This window comes from Azolla caroliniana, unplaced genomic scaffold (genome assembly GCF_043228905.1).
Source record: "Azolla caroliniana isolate FFs.n. ecotype wild unplaced genomic scaffold, voAzoCaro1.0.p SCAF_1, whole genome shotgun sequence".
NCBI lineage: Eukaryota > Viridiplantae > Streptophyta > Polypodiopsida > Salviniales > Salviniaceae > Azolla > Azolla caroliniana.
The window spans coordinates 6,392,023-6,409,898 of NW_028230436.1; the positions used below are offsets into that span (position 1 = coordinate 6,392,023).

Consider the following 17,876-nt stretch of genomic DNA (forward strand, 5'->3'; position numbering starts at 1 on the left):
ATAACATGGAGAAATTTCAAGTGCATTATTGTGCTAATTTGGTTGGTGAATGTTTGTAATCATCTTTTTTACTCTTTGGATGCAACCTTGGTCTCTTGCTTAATAAAGAGATTTGAAATATGTTTTTGAAGATCAATCCTTTTGAAATAAATGTTGAAGTTTTGAATTGTTTTGGACATCTTCCCTCGACCATTGGGGATGAACATCTAAACATAAACCCAAGAAATAAACACATACATATGGAGACACAACCTGAAAGCTTGGTTCATAACTTTTTAGATGAACAAATGTCATTTCGACAAACATTGCAAAGGTACCACCTATCCAACTTTTCTTAGATCCAATGCATGAAGTGACTGAAGAAGAAGACTCCTTCATGTTCGTTAATTCTTTGTCGCAAGCTTATGTATGAGGGGTGCATTGTTAAAGTCTACACATAAAAAGATGCATGGTGAAATCGTAGACATGCAAACAATTTGAGACCATATATTTGATCATTCCATTAAAGTTTTGCATGCAATAATTGGTAAAAACTCATAAATCTCTACTTCAAGCATACATTGTACACCTCCAACATAAATACATTCACCAACAAATCTATTTCTGATTATTTACTCACGACAATAGCACAAATGGTTTTTTATTGTGTATGTAGTACCCAAAAAAATTATATCACTTTCATGGTTTACACAACCCTTTAATATTGTATGTCATAACATTTCATTGAATTTGCCATGAAATACGTACATATATATTTGGTTGAATTTATATTGCTTTCAAGAAAGATACTTTATGTGAACATCACCAAATTTTGCACAACTTCACCCATTTTATAACATTTTGACTCTTCTTAGAAAAAATCACATTGAAGAGACCATCCACATACTTTCATGATCGTCTAAGAAACCAAGGAAAAGTGTTAACTCTTAGGGCCGGACAATGGCCTAACATAGGGTGTCTACGGAAGACACTTCCCCAAAGGGTGTTACGGCAACCGGATCTGCCTCAACGCTTAATCCTACTTGATTAAGTTACTTATTATGATCGTCTTTCATAACACACGCGTAAGATATAACAATTAAGACAGAACGGCAATTAACACAGAGAGATAACAACGCTTAAGCTTTCATTAATTAACCGCTATTGATTACATTGTATACGGGCCTTTAAATAGGTTTCCGGTCTGTATTCCAAAACGGTGCCATCTGCACCTGTTCGGGATCGGTCCGGATCCGGAACGGCATACCGTTTCCGGTCCGTCCGTCCACACTCATAGCTTAATTACAACCACATTCCTACTACTTAAATAACTCTCCGTTTCCCACTCTGGACTCCTTTGCCGGCCGGTAACAAAAAGACACATAGAATATGCAAAGATCAACAAGAGATTGATATAAAATTGAGAATCAAGAATAGAATAGCTCGAAGACAAGCGAAAACATGAGACAAATGTGAAAAGGCTCAAGATTAGCATTGCACCAACATGAGAATAGTTCGACAAGAATGAGATACATCTAATGATTAGTCTTGAACTCTTGCCCAAATGTTAGGATCGGTTTCCTCCAAAAATGAGGTCACGCCAACTATTGCAGAATGTGTCGGTTCTAGAATGTTTTAATATCGTTTGGAAACAACTATATATGAAGTTACGGCATATGTTACTAATTCAAATTTTGCTTCATACATATATGACGTTAGGGCATATGAAGTAGTACACTAATAGGCAATTGACCATGGTTAATCCCACTCTAGAGGAGCCAAGTTAATCATCAATACAATCCTTGTATTTTGCATTGTCCCAAATTAGTGGATCTCAAGGTGATAAGGTCCCCTCGCTAACTAAGTTGAACTCACACCACAACTAGGAACCACCTTGTTGAATTTAGTAAAAAGGGCAGTTGGTTCTTGCAATAGGAATTTCCATAACCAAGAGTGTATCGTGCTTATTATCTAGATACGTATGCTCGATTATTGGGATGGTCCTGCTTAGATTAGGAAGTCCAACCAAGTTTCCTAGCAATGTTGCAGGAGAAACATCCAAACATGATTCGATAAAAGTGTTGGATTGGAAAACCGCCTACATTTTGCACAAAGGGTTTCCCATCTCCTTGCACACACAAGGCCACACGATTGTCTCATCGTTCCGCTCGTTATCCCACATTCATAAATTCATTATTCAACGATACATAACATCCTGCAAAAGTAGATTGTGCATTGCATTTGTTACTATGCATGGAAGAACAATTATTTTTTTGATTTCCATAACAACATCGAGGAACAACAAAATGCGTTAACGTGACGAGTTGTCACGGAACCAATTCTCATCGGAAGAAACAAGAAACCAATTCTTAACGGAACAAACTGGACGAGTTGTCACAAAACCAATTCTTTATTGGATGTGCTACGACACACACATCGATAGCGACAGATGGATAGATGGATCGACCGACCGATGGCTAGCTACAAAAATCTCAAATCAAAGAGGGAGATGGCTACGACGAAGACTAATACGATGGGCTGCAAGTGAGGAGGAGTCGCACTCATTGCGGAATGCGTAAAGTTGGTAAGGGTAGGCATCGGCCGCAACCCACTGCCCAATCTCGAAGACTTGATTGTCGCAACCGAGACTTACCCCCGTGATGGTGGCTTGCACATAGTTGACATACCAGCCGGGGTGTGTCCCGGTCCCATCGCTCGTTAGGTTTAGGGCACAGATGGTCCCGCTGCCCGTGCATGTAGCAAGGCCACTAAATATGTCGATCGATCCGCGCTCGAAGTAGTCGTGCCCGCTCCCCATCAATCCTCCCCATGTCTCGATGTCATCTATCGTCACACTATCTCCGTTCGAATCCCACAATGTCACCCCGATCACCGAATTCGTCCCTGCGCTTATCCGCGTCCCCGTCTTTACATAGAAAGAGTACACACATTCCTGCATTACATACCCGATCGGATCGATTGAATCCGAAACCCAACCAAACCACATTAGCCACAACACAAACTGTCATGATTGTGCTCTTAATCCACTTGGATCTCAAACACATATGTGTTTTGACTAATCTGAGCTTTAGATTAATGGATCCACCACACACACACACACATATATAACTTTATAAGTTAGATCTAATGGATCTCTCCATGAATACATGTGAATCAAAATCACTCATGAACTATTGTACCAAAAGAAATAAAAACCAATCTTAACTATTAGACAAAAAGATATAAGATCAATACATACAGTGCTGCCATGGACTGAAGAAATCGCAACAAATTGAAGAAGAAGAAGGAGGAGGAGAAGAAGGGTAGCTGTGGTGCCCATCTACAGATTTCTCTAATGAAACAAAACAATGAATTAAATAAGAAATGGGGGAAAAAGATTTCCCTTGCCCACACAAAAGAAGAAACTGTTGTAGCAAAATAGCAAATGAAAAGCAGCCTGTCCTTTTTTATGAAACCCTATCTGAATCCATCGTGATGGCATAGCCTTTTACATTATATTTTTCTTTTCTTTTCTTTTGTTAGTGATTGATGGGGATGGATGCCATGTTGAGCCCATCATCACATAGGATGGATGCCATGTTGAGCCCATCATCACATGGGGTGCTTGAGCTATCATAAGACATATCATGCCAAAATATGAAGAGAAAGATCCCTCCCATTGGGGAACTGAGGGGCCTTTGCCATGTCATGCCCATGTTTGTTTGCCGGGTTGCCATATTATCCCAGTTGTGGGCATGAACGAGTTGTTGTTATAAGTGCATGGGATTTATGCTTTTAGTTTGTGCCCAACATCGCTCCTACACGATCGAGCATTTGATATTTGCCCATGTCCTTGTGATTGCTTTGAACTTCTCATTGTCAAGAACATGCATAGATCTGTGCTCTTGGATCAAGGGCCACGTTTGTGTTATTAATTCCTTTATATGGTTTTTCGTAACATCGCAATTACAATGCATATGAATTGACTTCAATGCATAGTGCCACATGACAAGAAGGGCCGAGAAAGAATCCCCCACATGATCCAACATCCAAAGTGGCCAAAATAAGTATTCCTTTTAATTTCCTTAGATAGGTTCGTACTCCATGCAATCTATCATCGGAACATAAAAGCATTGTGCATCTCTCCAACTATGTTGCAACCCTCAATACCTGAAAAAGTTAAAAAATACCATCCATTTCATCATTTGTGCCATTTTGTCTATAGTAAGCAAAAACCTATATGTAGGCATTGAGTAGCACCAAGATATACTTGCCAAATAATATCAGGCATTGGAGAAGAGAGGAGGGAAGGAAATGGGAGGAATGTTGTTATTAGTTGTTGATATGGACTTGGGTAAAGCAACTACCAAATGGATGGATCTGTTAATCCTGGTTTGGACTCAGCCACTAACACACAAGGCGTCTTTTCTAAAACATGTATCCAAAGGGGTGGTCAAAGAGAATAATGATGCTTCTTCAATACGATACTAATTCACTTAACACTATTTATATCTTAATTACACGCGTAAGATTGGAAATGATAGCACAAGCGGCAAGTACACAAGATGATACAGCCAATAGAATAGACAACAATACTTAAACTCGCACTACTTTCGTGAATTATACATCAATCTGGATCCTTTTATTGGCATATGGTAAAAGTTACAAAACAGTGCCTATCGGCTACCGACTACTAATCTGTGCGGATCCGGATCGGGACAACTATCTAGATCCGCCATTTTCTTAACTATATTAATAATATTCCTTCGGCCTTAACTCTTCCCTATTCACATTTCCTCTTCCGGATCATACTCATAGGCCAACAAGATCAAGGTCAAAGCCACGGTTTTGTAAGGACAAGAAGCCCAATGCTAGCTTAAAAGCAAATGTAGCATTTACTAATGAATGACACCGTGTGGAAGGGGAGGAACTTGCCATGTGGAGGGCGAAGTTTAGTAAGATTGATCATGCATTCTCACAATACTGTTTAAGGGGGGAGGTTAGTGGGGAGGGACCTAAGAGAGGTCAATGGCGAAGACAAGTTTGGAATAAAAAGTTACCTTCCCAATTGCAAATTGATTGATTAGATAGGGTTGTTGCATTCACACAAAAAATTGAGGAATTTGTAATAGAGGATATAAAAGAGAAGTTTCTACAAAAGGGTATGGGGGATCTATATTACATGTGAATCCTTATGGACCTTTGCAATATAACTAATATTATGGGGGTATAGTTTGCCCATAAGGAGAAAAGACTCGCATGCGATTAACATGGGTAGTGTAATTGAATGTTGGCGGGCATGTTCCTCCTCATAAGAAATATATAAGGGAAAAGTACCAGGATATCCTTGGAAGTTTGTCTATTTACCAGAATGCCCTTGGAAGTTCCAAATTTACCAGAATGCCCTTGGAAGTTCCAAATTTACCAAACTACCCCTATGTCCAAAAAAATACACTTTATAAAGTAATTATACACTCAAATCTACAAGCCCTATTTACCAGAATACCCTTCAAACACATTTTTTTTATTACCATATCCCCCCCCTCATTATGTGTGTGTGTGTGTATACACAGAGAGAAACATAGTAGTAATCATTTGTACAAGCAATAGATGTAGTCATTTGTACAGGCAATAGATGCGCCAGGATCGCGTTGGGCCATCATGAGCTCAGTTGCCAACAGCCATAGCCGATTCAGCTTATGCTTCCTCGCAACGATGAGCATGCTCGTGATATCCTCCAACGATATACTATGATTACTTGCATGGTTGCCCCCATCATTAATATGCAGAACTAACCCTAGCTTTGCCTCTATCACAAGAAGAACATAATCAATTATACTAGATTGCAAATTAGGCAATGAGCAATAATTACAAGCTGAAGAGTTGAATTATGAATGAATCACTTGTGTTTTACCTGGACCAAGGTGGACAATTCATCAACTCCAAAGAAATTGGCGGCATGGATGAGCTCAAGGCAGATATGGATACCATAGTGCACAACAGAGTAACTGTAATTGTAAATTATAATTAACATTGTAGGTCATTGGATTAGCAGTGGCAGATGGTAGATTGTAGTGAAGGGGTTGTGCGGGGCCTAGTATTTCGGTAGAGGATGGATCGATGATCAATTGGCAATATCAACGGGAATGTCATCTATGTCCCCGTGGATTTGACCTGCGTCGGCCTCCCAGTTACTCAATATACCTGTTGGAGAATTGTTGACGAGACTCCCGGTGATAGAAGAAGAGACAATTTGGTTCTGACCCTGAAGATTAGACTGTTGTTGGTTAGGGTAGCATTGGCTCACAGAGATGCTACCGGCATAGTGATTCCGGGAGGCGGGTGGGGATTGAGATTGAGGCGGATGAAAGGAGGAGGAGGTAGACGAATCGCAAGATGAGGAGGAGGAGGAGGAGGCAGAAGAAGAAGAAGAAGAGGAGGAGGAAGAGGGGGAGAAGATGAGGGGGAAGAAGGGGTTGCGAGCTGACACGATGCAGTGGTGGGCGTAGACGAGGGCATAGGTCCGACCGTCTATGCAAAAAGCAATGTCTGCAAATCGGTCAAATCGGTCAAATCGGTCAGGACCACAGTCCAGAAGGGTGAGGTAATCTGAAGATAAGCTCCTTAGGCTACTACTTAGCATGAATGTGGATATGGTAAAAAGAAATTTGTGTTTGAAGGGTATTGTGGTAAATAGGGCTTGTAGGTTTGAGTGTATAATTACTTTATAAAGTGTATTTTTTTGGATATAGAGGGTAAATTTGGAACTTCCAGGGGCATTCTGGTAAATAGACAGACTTCCAGGGGTATCCTGGTACTTTTCCCAATATGTATATAATTGTATAGAACTTTGTTGAGTAGGGGATGGGATATATTATGTGTAGGTGAGCATAAGTGTCACAATCTAGAGAGAGAGAGAGAGAGAGAGAGAGAGAGAGAGTAAGGGTATGGGGTGGGAATATGGTAAAACTTGGGGAGGGGTATTCCGGTGAAATTCTACACACCACACTCTCTGTACTTCCTACTCTCTCTGCTATGACATGGAACGAGAGACACACAGAGGACGCGCACAGATCATTAAGCTATGGCGACTGTGAATTCTTCTTCCACTCCCCCATCTGTGCCTTCCCAAATCTTCGACCACAGGTTCGTCTCTGCCCCTCATCCACCCCTGCTCTATCATCGTCCTCATCATCCTCATCCGCATCCGCACGGTGAAGGACGAGCGTTAGTTCTTCAGACCAAGAACAAGAATGGTGGATTAGGGTTAGGGTTAGGGTTGGGTAATAGTCGGCTCGTGTTTTGTATGGCGCACCCTCGGCGCGTGAAGATGGTGGCTCAGCAGATAAAACGAGAGATCGGAGACATGATGATCAAGGATAAGAACCTTCAGCAGGCCATGGCGCCTGAGACAGCCCTTGGGGCAGACCTCTACCTCTCCTCTGTCACCACCGTCAGTGATGTCGTCCTATCCAATGATTTACAAGTGAGTCTTTTATGCTGGTCATTTCTTTTGCAATTATTTCTAATTTGTTTGCCACTCTTCGATTTTTTTTGGAATTATCATCTAGTTTTTATCGGTATACCTTCCAAAAAACTCTGAAATGCCCCAGAGCTTTTCGCAATTTTTCTGACATGCCCTGTTTCAACCACATCTCAGAGATAGTTATTCTATATGATGTTTGAGGAAATTTCCTTGGGAGGAACAATTCATTTCTACGTTTACAAACTACATAATTATGTAGTTTCTTTATTCTATTTATTCATATATTTGTAGGACAACTGCTGAATAGCTCAGGTTTTTCATTGTTTTCCGAATGCCTGTAAGTTTTCATTATTTTCACCTAATTGCCCTGGTCAATCTCATCTTTGAGCAATAGTATGTTCCATCAAAGCAATAATGCTTGCTATCTTTGGATAAAAGAAGCAAATTGATATGATATGTCAGCAGTCCTTCGACCAAAACATTCCCAAACTTTTCTTTATTTACTAGCACTAAATTTTCATTATGTTCCCTAACACTCCTCCTGGTCAAACCCATCTCCGAATAATTAGATGTACTTTTTGAACAATTATATGTTGCTATGTTTACAAAAACAGGCAATCCACCACATTTTCTCTTTTCTTTGCTTGTAAAAATGGCTTGTTCTTTTTTTCCTAGTGTAAGCTTAGCTCAATTGTTCAATATGAGGGATCATTATATATATGATCGTGCTAGTCATTGTATACCTGTTTGTATGGTAACTTTCAATAGCTCACTTTCAAAGTTTAAAAAGAAAGATTATTTTTTTTCGTCATCCAAATGTAGGTTGCAAAGGTATATGTGTCAATATATAGTGATGAAAGAGGCAAGGAACTTGTTATGGAAGGTCTAAAGGCGAAAACAAAGTATGTGAGGGCAGGATTAGGGAAGAGAATGCAATTAAGGTTAACTCCAGAGGTTCGATTCATCATGGATGAATCATTGGAGAAAGGAAGCAGGGTACATACTGTCTATTCTAACTCTAGATCAATCAAAGAATTTGTTTTTGTCTGGAAATGTTCAATGATAATAAAATGCCCCTATCTTGTTGAAGTATTTGCTTGAATACCCCTCCCGCCACGTTTCCAAAAGGTTGCCAGAAATACACCCCTGAAGCACAAACATTTGAGGGGGGGTATGCCAATTATTTGTGAAACTTAGGGGGCATTCTCGTAAAAGTACTCATCAAGCTAGTTGTATTTTGCTCTGTTCCGCTTCCATCAATTTCAATTGGATTTGGCTGAATAGAAAAGGGTTTTAATGTGTTGTGATAGGTTCTATCCATTTTGGATAGATTGCAAAAGGAAAGGGAAGCTAAGGGAGATCAAAAGGATGATGATGATGATGATGATGATAATTGGGATGATATTGTGGAGGAAGATGATCTTTCAACCAAGGAGTAATGAATCCACAAGGTAGTTGGGGAGGTACATTCCATTTCCCAAAGAAATTTTGCTGTACATAAAGGGGGCCATGATGGATATACATTCCGGAGAAGACACAATATCCAAAGAAGCTGATTCACTCCTATGAAGGTCATATGCTGGACATGTTGATGTATCAAAGAAATGGTTATATTTAAACATTTGATTTATATGACAGCTTGATTGTATGTTACAGACATTTCTATGCATCAAAGAAATGGTCACAAATGGTCCCATTGTATGGTAGACATTCCCTTGCATTGAAGAAATGGTCACAATTATTTCCTGTTTTATTCTTTGGTGTTTATAAGCTTGTAAATGTGAGACAACATTAATCCTTAATATGAGCATGAAGGTTAATTGAAATAGGTAATTAGTGTTAAGCTACAAAATAACACCAAAAATTAGTTCCATTTGATTGAGAAACCAAGCTTTTGTGAACAATGTCAGAATAAGTAAGATGAAAGTCATAATTCATGATGATTGTGATCATATTCATAATTTATCTTTTAATTTAATTGCAAACAAAATGTTTCTAATTTAAAAACTTTATGCTAGTAGGATTTGATGTCACGGTGCTTTAGAGGCAAATATAAAACCATGTTTAATGATAGGGCATCACACACCTCTTGGAAGAGGCACAACCCACTTAAGCCCATGTAAAGTGTTGAGAGATCAAGCTCAAATTAGTTTAGTTATTTAGTCAACCATGTAACATTGTAGTTACCTAGATAGAATCTAGTTAGGAGTGTTTGACTATAACTCCTTAAATAGAACCTTGTACTTAAGTGGGATATTCTAGATCCTCCACTCTTAAGTACATTTAATATAGGACTTACACCTTAGTACCTATATTCTACTGACACATGTGCACCTTTGCACATGAGATGTATATATACCTCAGTTTGGGTATTTTTGTATTTGATGATGATGATGTTAATTTAATATAGAGTTAATCATCCCCCATATTGTGTTGTTCATAAGTGTTAACTTACTCTCTCTCTCTTCCTCTCACACACATACACACGTATCACTTAATCTTCTGCTTATCAATTAATCTCATAATTAGGTACTAATTAACCTGTAGTTAATCACCTAATTCTTAACATAAAGTATGTTTGGGGTGAATGAACTTATTGCAAAGGATCATTTTGGAGATAACCAATACCGTTTGCGAGAAGTATATGGCACAAGATCCACAAACAATGAGAACCATGATTGGGGAACATCAATAGCTTGCGTTAAGACTCCTTGACCACAATAGCTATTTTCATGATGCTTTAGGCATCTCATAGGGCTTGGAATGGTCAATAGACATCTTCTTGTTTTTTATCTTTATTTAATATTCATTTGTCAAAGAAGCTATATAACATAAGGATGGCCTTGTAGGCCATATTAACCTCTTTCGAGGCATTAATGCACTGCTTATCTTCCTCCTTTTCAGTAGTCCTTATGGAATTCAATTCTCCCTCCTTTTGAACATAGTTTGATGCATTCATACTATTTGATTGATTCAGTTTGCTATTTCCTTGTTTGTGCCTTACTCATATAATTTTATTGATTTATTGTGTAGAGCACTTCGAAAAATACAACATAACGCCACTGTAAAAAACTTGAACCCTTTTGAATGCAAAACCCAATGAATATTGACATTATACGTTTGGAAATGCTTGACTTTATATGACAACCATTTGTACACCAAGGCGCGTACCACACTATCAACTTGGGAATAAAAAAAAACTTATTTAAGTAGCAACATAGATCAACTCCTTTAATACTAACTACATGTAATAGATCCCTAAAGCTTCTTAATGTCTATTATTCTTAGCACCAAGATGAGCTCAAGCCCAAAGACCAAACAAATAAGACAAGGATGATGCATTAGCCCATCTCTAACTTGCTCTTAGATGTTTCGTGGCAACAATAGAGAAATAACCATTGTACACCATGACGAAATTTGTGGGACCTTTTCATTGTCGATTTTGCTCATAGAGGGTTGTAGTTTATCATAAAGATTCATCATCATGTATGTGGATGCCACGTCAATGTTGCAACTAGTTAATCGATCAGGGCTTGGGTAAGTTTTTGTTGAATTTAGTGTTTATAATAAGTGGAGGCGATATGAAGATGTAATTAGGTTAGATATTAATTTTTTAGCGTCCATAGGGAGGCCGATATTGAGCCATGGGACCTAACTGAGTACACTTTTAAGTTTTCTTAATGTAAGTAGTGTGGGGGAACTGTCGTTCTTTCATATACATAACACATTGTATGCATAGTATGAACCATACGCGCATTCCCATTCGCGAATGTTTTTCAATCATTTGTGTAAGAAAAACACCCTCAAAGAATGATAAAAACCATACTTTTGGATTATCTATTTCTTACGAGGTAAATAAGCCTAAAAAATGGAAAAAAACAAAAAAAAAAAACACACAGGAATGTTTCAATAACATTCATGCTAGACGAACACGAATTTTACGTACTATGATTGTATAATGTATGTAAAATCGTTATACATATTATATATAACTTGTATGTACGTAACGTTAGATTTTGTTTCATGATGCAGCACCATCAAGAGTCCACAATGACCTTTTTATATACATTGCTCCCATCATGCTTCTCTCATTTTTAAAAATTTTGAGTGTTTTTTTGTGTGCTAAGCTGCTTTTACAGATGTTTAACTAAAGATGTGGAGGAGAAGCTAGTTTTGTAAATTCCCCCTAAATTAACCACAAAATGTCAGCAGAACAGAGAGACAGAGACAGAGAAAGCCGCCATATCACACAAAGATCTGTATTTTCTCTGTTATTCTTTAGATGCTCTCTCTCTCTCTCTCTCTCTCTCTCTCTCTCTCTGTTTCTCTGTTTCTCTGTTTCTCATCATCAAAAGCATTAAAACAATACTCGAAAAAAGAACCATGAAAATATGGAAAAACATTCATGCTACCGTTAATGCAAAACAAAAGCTACTAATCAGCATATCACCATCTTTGCGGTGATCTGCTCTCCATCTTCTTTCGCTCGTAGTAACAGTCCGTACAAGCTAACTAACCAAAGGAAAGAGGAACTCCATCTCTTCTTTTTTTCATCCTTTCGTATAACAAATGGATATGAGCAGCAGGGAGAAAAAACAAAGTATGTAGAATACGTGTGAGTGTGCGCTCGCATTTAGGGAAGCATTAATCATCATCTTATGAATGAATGACTAATATACGAATAGCAGAGAAACACACACATATGTATATATATATATATATGTAGAGAGAGAGAGAGATCATATTGATATGGCTAACTCAGACATCGAACTAGCACCATCTAATCTATCGAATCTCTCAGTTGATGGAGTTTCACACTATGAGATCGGATTCCCCAATGTTCTGCGCCCACCTCCAAAGTCCTGTGTAAATAAACTAGCCAATGGAAAGGTATCTTTTTATGTTTACCTCATGTTTTATAATCCCGTGGAGGAAGGAGAAGACACTCTATTACTGGAGGGCACCGCAAACCCTACTCAATTCTTGTTGCTCAATCAGTCCATGCTGAATGAAGAGATAACAAACAACCTTCAAATCCGGCTTAACCTCCCTCACAAGGAATGTATTAGCGTTGATTTCATACCTTGTGGAACAATATCTCTTGATCAAGACCAAGTAAGTTTCTTCATCGTCTTCGTTACAATGGTTACCTTTACAAGAGATTCTTAAGCACATTCTGTAGGTTGATCATATGGTCACAACACACAAGTTTTGAGTTGAACTGGACTGATGATGCCCATTGCTATTTTTGAAACATATCTTAAACTGAAGAAAAATCTCATAAAGCAGGATTTACAGGTTTTGAATTTTGTATAATCAGAATCTGTCTAATGATGTGTTGTCAAATAGTACGATATTTTGAGACTTGGTTTAAAACAACTTAATTTTTGGTTTATTACTCAATTGAGAAGTATATTAGACATGCTCGGTCAAAGATGTCTATTTCTCAACATATTGAGAGTAAAAGATGTTAACACCACATAGCTGATTGAATTCTTAGTGTGGTTTTGCTGTTAAATAAAATGAGAAAAAATCAATGTTTAAGCTTTAAGTGAAAAAAGAGAGGGAATTTTGTCATCTCACTGGCTCATCTGTAATGATACTTCATTGAAATTGCAATGTTTTCTTTTATCAATGTTTTCTTGGGTCTAAATGAGTTATAAATCTTGTTGCGTATCACTGTTATTTTGTGCATACAAAGTGGTTTATGTGTATAAGAAATATGAATTTTGTTTGGTTTTTAAGTCATTGTGGAAGAGTAAAGCTTAGTTGATCACTTTATTTTGATGGCACTCCAGGTAACTATAGTGAAAGCATTCAACACATTTCTTTTCAGTCTGATTCTCGGGAAAAACTTTGTGGAACCACAGAGAACAATTGCTATTGTGGAGAATAAGACAAAGGGTTACTATGTAATGCCAATGAAAGGGGGGATTGATAATTCAACTATAATCCATAAATCGAAAGCAATGAAATTCATTGATTGGAAAACTGCAATCAATCTTGTGAAATGCAAATTGAATATTATGAAAGAGGAATGCATAAACTTCCAAATGGATTCAAACACACAAGGGATTCCTGTATCTTGTACTGAAAATGATACTGGTTTTATGAATTCAAGTTTAAATTTGAAGTCTGGGTTTTATAAAGAAGAAGAGTTAATCGATGCTTTCATAACTTACGGTCCTTGGAGTGCACCATGCTTCATTATCAGGATTTCAAAGGATCTTACTGGGCTGAGTTCTATGCCAGGAAGCAATAGATTCTCCTCTTACTCTGACTTTTGGTTGAAGAGGTAATATAAACATTGTCTTCATAATCATTATTGTTACTCAAGATTACATCTCATTAAGTTTCTCGATGAGTTTCATATGCAATTGATATGACAGGGGTTACTATTTCATGGATATGTAAGATATGAGAAAAATATTGAGATTCTATATTTTATGTCAAGAATATAATATTGTTTCTAGGTCATGGTAATTTAAAAATACAAAAGATTCTTTGTGAACAATTCCATGTATATATATGACATATCTGTTGCTGCTTTAGGTATAAACATGAACTAAAGCATCCTTCGCAACCACTTTTAGTGTGTTATACACAATCTCATGTAGCCAATTTTTTGCAACAACCATCTCAAGGTAAGAAAGAACCTTATTAAATATTTATTGTAGATCCTCCAGTCATGATCTTACAATTTTTTACATTTCAATGCCATTAAAACAAGGATATATGCATTTAAATTCGATGTTCCTAACATTGGTCAATGTTGATTGGGAGAGAACAAAAGCACATTGGTGTAGTGCAAAAGCAAGGAGAGTTGAGCTGCCCCCAGAGGTTTGTATTTTACATAAAGGGCTTAAAGGATGCTTATGGAGAGGAGCATTTAGACTTCCATCGATTCTGTGTGGTCTTGAAAATGCATTGTTAGCGGCCGAGCTCCGAGATAGCATCCATGTCCAAATCTCAGCTTTTAAGGTAAGAACGAGCACAATAAAGTGCTGGAGAATCTTTTTTCATGTTCTTTAAAGAAAGCGTCTCATGTTTTTTAACATCACTGATTTTTTTAAAATGTAACCGTAGCTACAAGAGGCCTTGACAACGGGTGCATACAATATGTCTTATTCTTATGAAAGGCTTGAGTTCCTTGGCGATAGCTTTTTGACCCTATCATGTGCAACTATGCTCTTCTTGCAAGATGCATCGATGAGCAAAGAAGACTTGGCTTCTTCGTTGCATCGCATCGTGGAGAACAAGGAGCTCTTTCGTTGTGCCGAGGAATGTGGTCTTGCTTCTTACGTTTTCAATGAACCATTTCTAGTGAAGGAATGGATCCCTCCGGGACCTATACCTGATTGCCTCAAATCAAGCGATAAAAGAGTTCAGTCAGGGCTTGTAAGAAAACAAAGGATCTCATGGCGCACGTTAGCTGATGTTGTGGAGGCGATTATTGGGTTGTTTGCATTGGAGAATAATAACACCAGTGACATTTTGAAAGCCATATCATGGTTGAGGGTCGCAATAGATTATCCAAAGTTTGATCTTAAACGAGTACTTGTGTCACCGATCAGGTTTTTCTCCCCATGTAAAATAGATCGTCTTGAAGCTCAACTTGGGTATCACTTCAAAAATCTTGAGCTTGTGTCAATGGCATTCTATTACGATTCGCAAGATTCAGAAGGTGGATTACACTTCTCAAGACTCTCGTACCTCGGGGATTGCATCCTTTCACATTACATAGCCAAGCATCTTATAACTAGTTGTCAATCTGAGAATGTGGGAATCATCAATGACTTGAAGCAATCCGTTATCAATAAGGAGAATTTGGCCTATGTATGTGCAAAACATAAGCTTCAATCCTTTCTTTCTGGAGTTTCTTGTGATGGGGAGGAGAGAATTGCAGCGTATGTGGCAGCGATAGAGGAGATTCTCAAAGCTCAGAAAATTCCTTCTCCATTTGGTTATTCTGGGTTATGTGCACCTAAGGCCTGATATATTCTCTTTCTCTCATACACCCACACACGTGCATGCATGCATACCTTCATGCATGATATGTAATGTATGCATAACATATCATACATATACACATAGTACATTATGCATCATAGCATACCACTCATGCAACATACATCCTACCATGCATCATAACTTACCATGCATACAAGCATATCTACGTAATAGATTAATAACATACGTAGATGCCGGTTTTGGGTGATTTGTTGGCATCCATACACATACATAATAACATACATATAGGTCTTGTCTTTTTCCAGGTTTTGGGTGATTTGGTGGCATCCATAGCAGCAGCCATATATCTGGATTCTGATCTGGATGCGGAAATTTCATGGAAGGTTAGGTTTGATGCTATACATTTTTTACTAGGCTGATAATACAAAATAATTAGTGAAAAAAAAACTCATAACATTTGATCATTGATTTAAGTGGCCAATAACTTGAATAGATTGTTCTCATTTGTTTTTATAGATCGTTCAACCATTGCTAGAACCTCTTCCAACACCAGTATGTTATGCATTGCATCCTGTCAATGAGTTGAAAGAGATTTGCAAAGCAAGGCACATGTTACTGGACATCCAAACAATGTTCGAATCCAAATCTGGTATTTATGAGACAGGTGTTTTTATCGATGAAGAAATATTTGCGACCTTCAGGCACGAGGAGAAACGCAAATCTCGGAAATTCGCAGCTTTCAAGGTAAGCCACAAATCTTGTTAGTGTATATGGGGATTCACATCTCGTAAATTCTCAGATTTCAAGGCATATATATACAGAAGAAACCTCCTCACATTGGCTTTATTTGTATTATGCATGCCAGGCGCTTCATGATCTCAAGGCAAATGACAAGCAATAACTTGTTAGTGAAAATAATTGCTAATAATGCTATTCCTTTTGTTCAGATCTAATGCTACCATAAAGGTACAATTAGATAAAACTGACAATAAAATAAACTTTTTGATCAGAATACGTTGCCTATGCCTGACGAAAATGTCCAGAGTAGCTTTCGAGAGCATCAAATCTGCCTAATCCTCTTTCAGATAAGCATATGATAAGTTCATAATTTAGTTTTAACCCAATATCGTAATTTATCATGGTAGCATAAAATAAGCTCATGATAACCTCATTCAGCAGTTTTGCTCACAGTTGGATAATTATATCTAAAGAAAGCTGAAGTCCAAGTGAAACAATTGGATCCAAATATCATTGGTTGTAATGTTTAAACAGTTAAAGCCTCAGCAAATGTGTTTGTAAAGCTTAATTATATATGTCATATTAGTGGATTAGTGGAACACTTTTTGTAAACAAGCCATGTTACTCTAAAATCACCGTCATCTATATCTCCTATTGCTTCAAATCAAGTATACTGTTTTTGCATTCCTAATGTCATCTAGATCCGTTTAGCTCATGAAATGAGGAACACTTCCTTTTTACACATCATTTGCATCAAATATCAGCAATTTCATAGCACCCTGATCTCTTGGCATAAAAAAGTATCAGTTTCCTATGTATCAGTGTAAGGCACTTTTATCATGTGTATATAAATTCAAGGTGCCAACAATCATTTTTCTCATAACAATAATACTACATTGATGACAAAATACGCGAAACCATGCAATCTTCTCTCTGCTTTGAATAACTGTACTATACATCTATGTTTTTTGCATGATGTAAGAATGAATGTTTGTTCTCTGTTCCATTGTCGATATATAATTGGAAGATAAAGACCTAGTTTTCTCTTTTTATTGATATAATAGTCCTAGTTTCACTGGGATTGCTTTGACAATAATGAACTCACCACTATCTCAACAAATTCTACAACCCTTTCCTACCACAAAAAGGGTAAGATATATTCACTATGCATCAACAAGTAAGATTATAACATTGCCTATTGTTTTAAGGCATGATTGGTTGATGTTGCCTTTAATCATGGAGTGCCCATGTCATTGTCAATAGTGCTTTGAAATATGTTGTGAGCCTACGTGACAGAAACTATCATGTCTTATACATGAGGGAAAGGTGATGACAAAGCATGAACATGTCTTTTTATGTATGTAACAGGAAAAAGTAATTGACTCTATCTATGGTTTTCTGTGATAATCAAACTGTTGCATAGCTTCACAAGTTTGTTTAGAGGCTAGCATAATAATATATGGCATTACGATGTCTTGCGAGAGACATCCCAAAATGAAATATTTGAGAAATAACAATACATGAGTGAGAGGTGCTGACAAAGCATGAACATGTCTTTTTATGTATGTAACAGGAAAAAGTAATTAACTCTATGTATGGTTTTATGTGGTAATCAAACTGTCGCATAGCTTCACAAGTTTGTTTAGAGGCTAGCATAATAATATATGGCATTACGATGTCTTGTGAGAGACATCCCAAAATG

General features: G+C 37.6%; 3 protein-coding genes across 5 annotated transcripts; 2 read left to right on the top strand and 1 right to left on the bottom strand.

The window, feature by feature from the left end:
* Positions 1–2,233: 2,233 nt before the first annotated feature.
* Positions 2,234–3,430, bottom strand: LOC147868649 (PLAT domain-containing protein 3-like). Its single transcript, XM_087321930.1, has 2 exons — positions 3,239–3,430; positions 2,234–2,932 (listed from the first exon to the last, which is right to left on the bottom strand). Exons 1-2 carry the CDS (start codon positions 3,317–3,319, stop codon positions 2,477–2,479), a joined length of 537 nt encoding a protein of 178 aa, XP_087178056.1. The 5' UTR covers positions 3,320–3,430; the 3' UTR covers positions 2,234–2,476.
* LOC147868650 (endoribonuclease Dicer homolog 1-like) lies at positions 3,096–16,764 on the top strand. Of its 3 annotated transcripts, XM_087321929.1 has the most exons (10): positions 3,096–3,116; positions 12,200–12,580; positions 13,264–13,760; positions 14,018–14,109; positions 14,259–14,446; positions 14,552–15,454; positions 15,742–15,819; positions 15,953–16,180; positions 16,302–16,340; positions 16,447–16,764. In XM_087321929.1, the coding sequence occupies exons 2-9, from the start codon at positions 12,215–12,217 to the stop codon at positions 16,335–16,337; spliced, it is 2,388 nt and encodes a 795-aa protein (XP_087178055.1). In that variant the 5' UTR covers positions 3,096–3,116; positions 12,200–12,214; the 3' UTR covers positions 16,338–16,340; positions 16,447–16,764. The 3 variants fall into 3 exon arrangements, 2 of the variants coding, with proteins under 2 accessions (XP_087178055.1, XP_087178054.1); XM_087321928.1 differs by lacking the exon at positions 3,096–3,116 and having other exon boundaries at positions 12,138–12,580; XR_015529992.1 differs by lacking the exons at positions 3,096–3,116; positions 16,302–16,340; positions 16,447–16,764 and having other exon boundaries at positions 12,138–12,580; positions 14,552–15,438; positions 15,953–16,087.
* On the top strand, positions 7,049–9,216 carry LOC147868651 (ribosome-binding factor A family protein). The gene is made up of 3 exons (XM_087321927.1): positions 7,049–7,465; positions 8,288–8,461; positions 8,776–9,216. Exons 1-3 carry the CDS (start codon positions 7,064–7,066, stop codon positions 8,902–8,904), a joined length of 705 nt encoding a protein of 234 aa, XP_087178053.1. The 5' UTR covers positions 7,049–7,063; the 3' UTR covers positions 8,905–9,216.
* Positions 16,765–17,876: the final 1,112 nt, after the last annotated feature.

Bases quoted from the DNA above. Each gene is read 5' to 3' on its own strand.
- LOC147868649 (XM_087321930.1), bottom strand. From the start codon at position 3,319: ATGGGCACCACAGCTACCCTTCTTCTCCTCCTCCTTCTTCTTCTTCAA. The intron at 2,933-3,238 runs GTATGTATTGAT...TATGTAATGCAG, and splicing joins CTTCAGTCCATGGCAGCACT to GAATGTGTGTACTCTTTCTA.
- LOC147868651 (XM_087321927.1), top strand. From the start codon at position 7,064: ATGGCGACTGTGAATTCTTCTTCCACTCCCCCATCTGTGCCTTCCCAA. The intron at 7,466-8,287 runs GTGAGTCTTTTA...ATCCAAATGTAG, and splicing joins TCCTATCCAATGATTTACAA to GTTGCAAAGGTATATGTGTC. The intron at 8,462-8,775 runs GTACATACTGTC...GTGTTGTGATAG, and splicing joins CATTGGAGAAAGGAAGCAGG to GTTCTATCCATTTTGGATAG.
- LOC147868650 (XM_087321929.1), top strand. From the start codon at position 12,215: ATGGCTAACTCAGACATCGAACTAGCACCATCTAATCTATCGAATCTC. The intron at 14,110-14,258 runs GTAAGAAAGAAC...AGAGAACAAAAG, and splicing joins TTTGCAACAACCATCTCAAG to CACATTGGTGTAGTGCAAAA. The intron at 15,820-15,952 runs GTTAGGTTTGAT...TTGTTTTTATAG, and splicing joins ATGCGGAAATTTCATGGAAG to ATCGTTCAACCATTGCTAGA.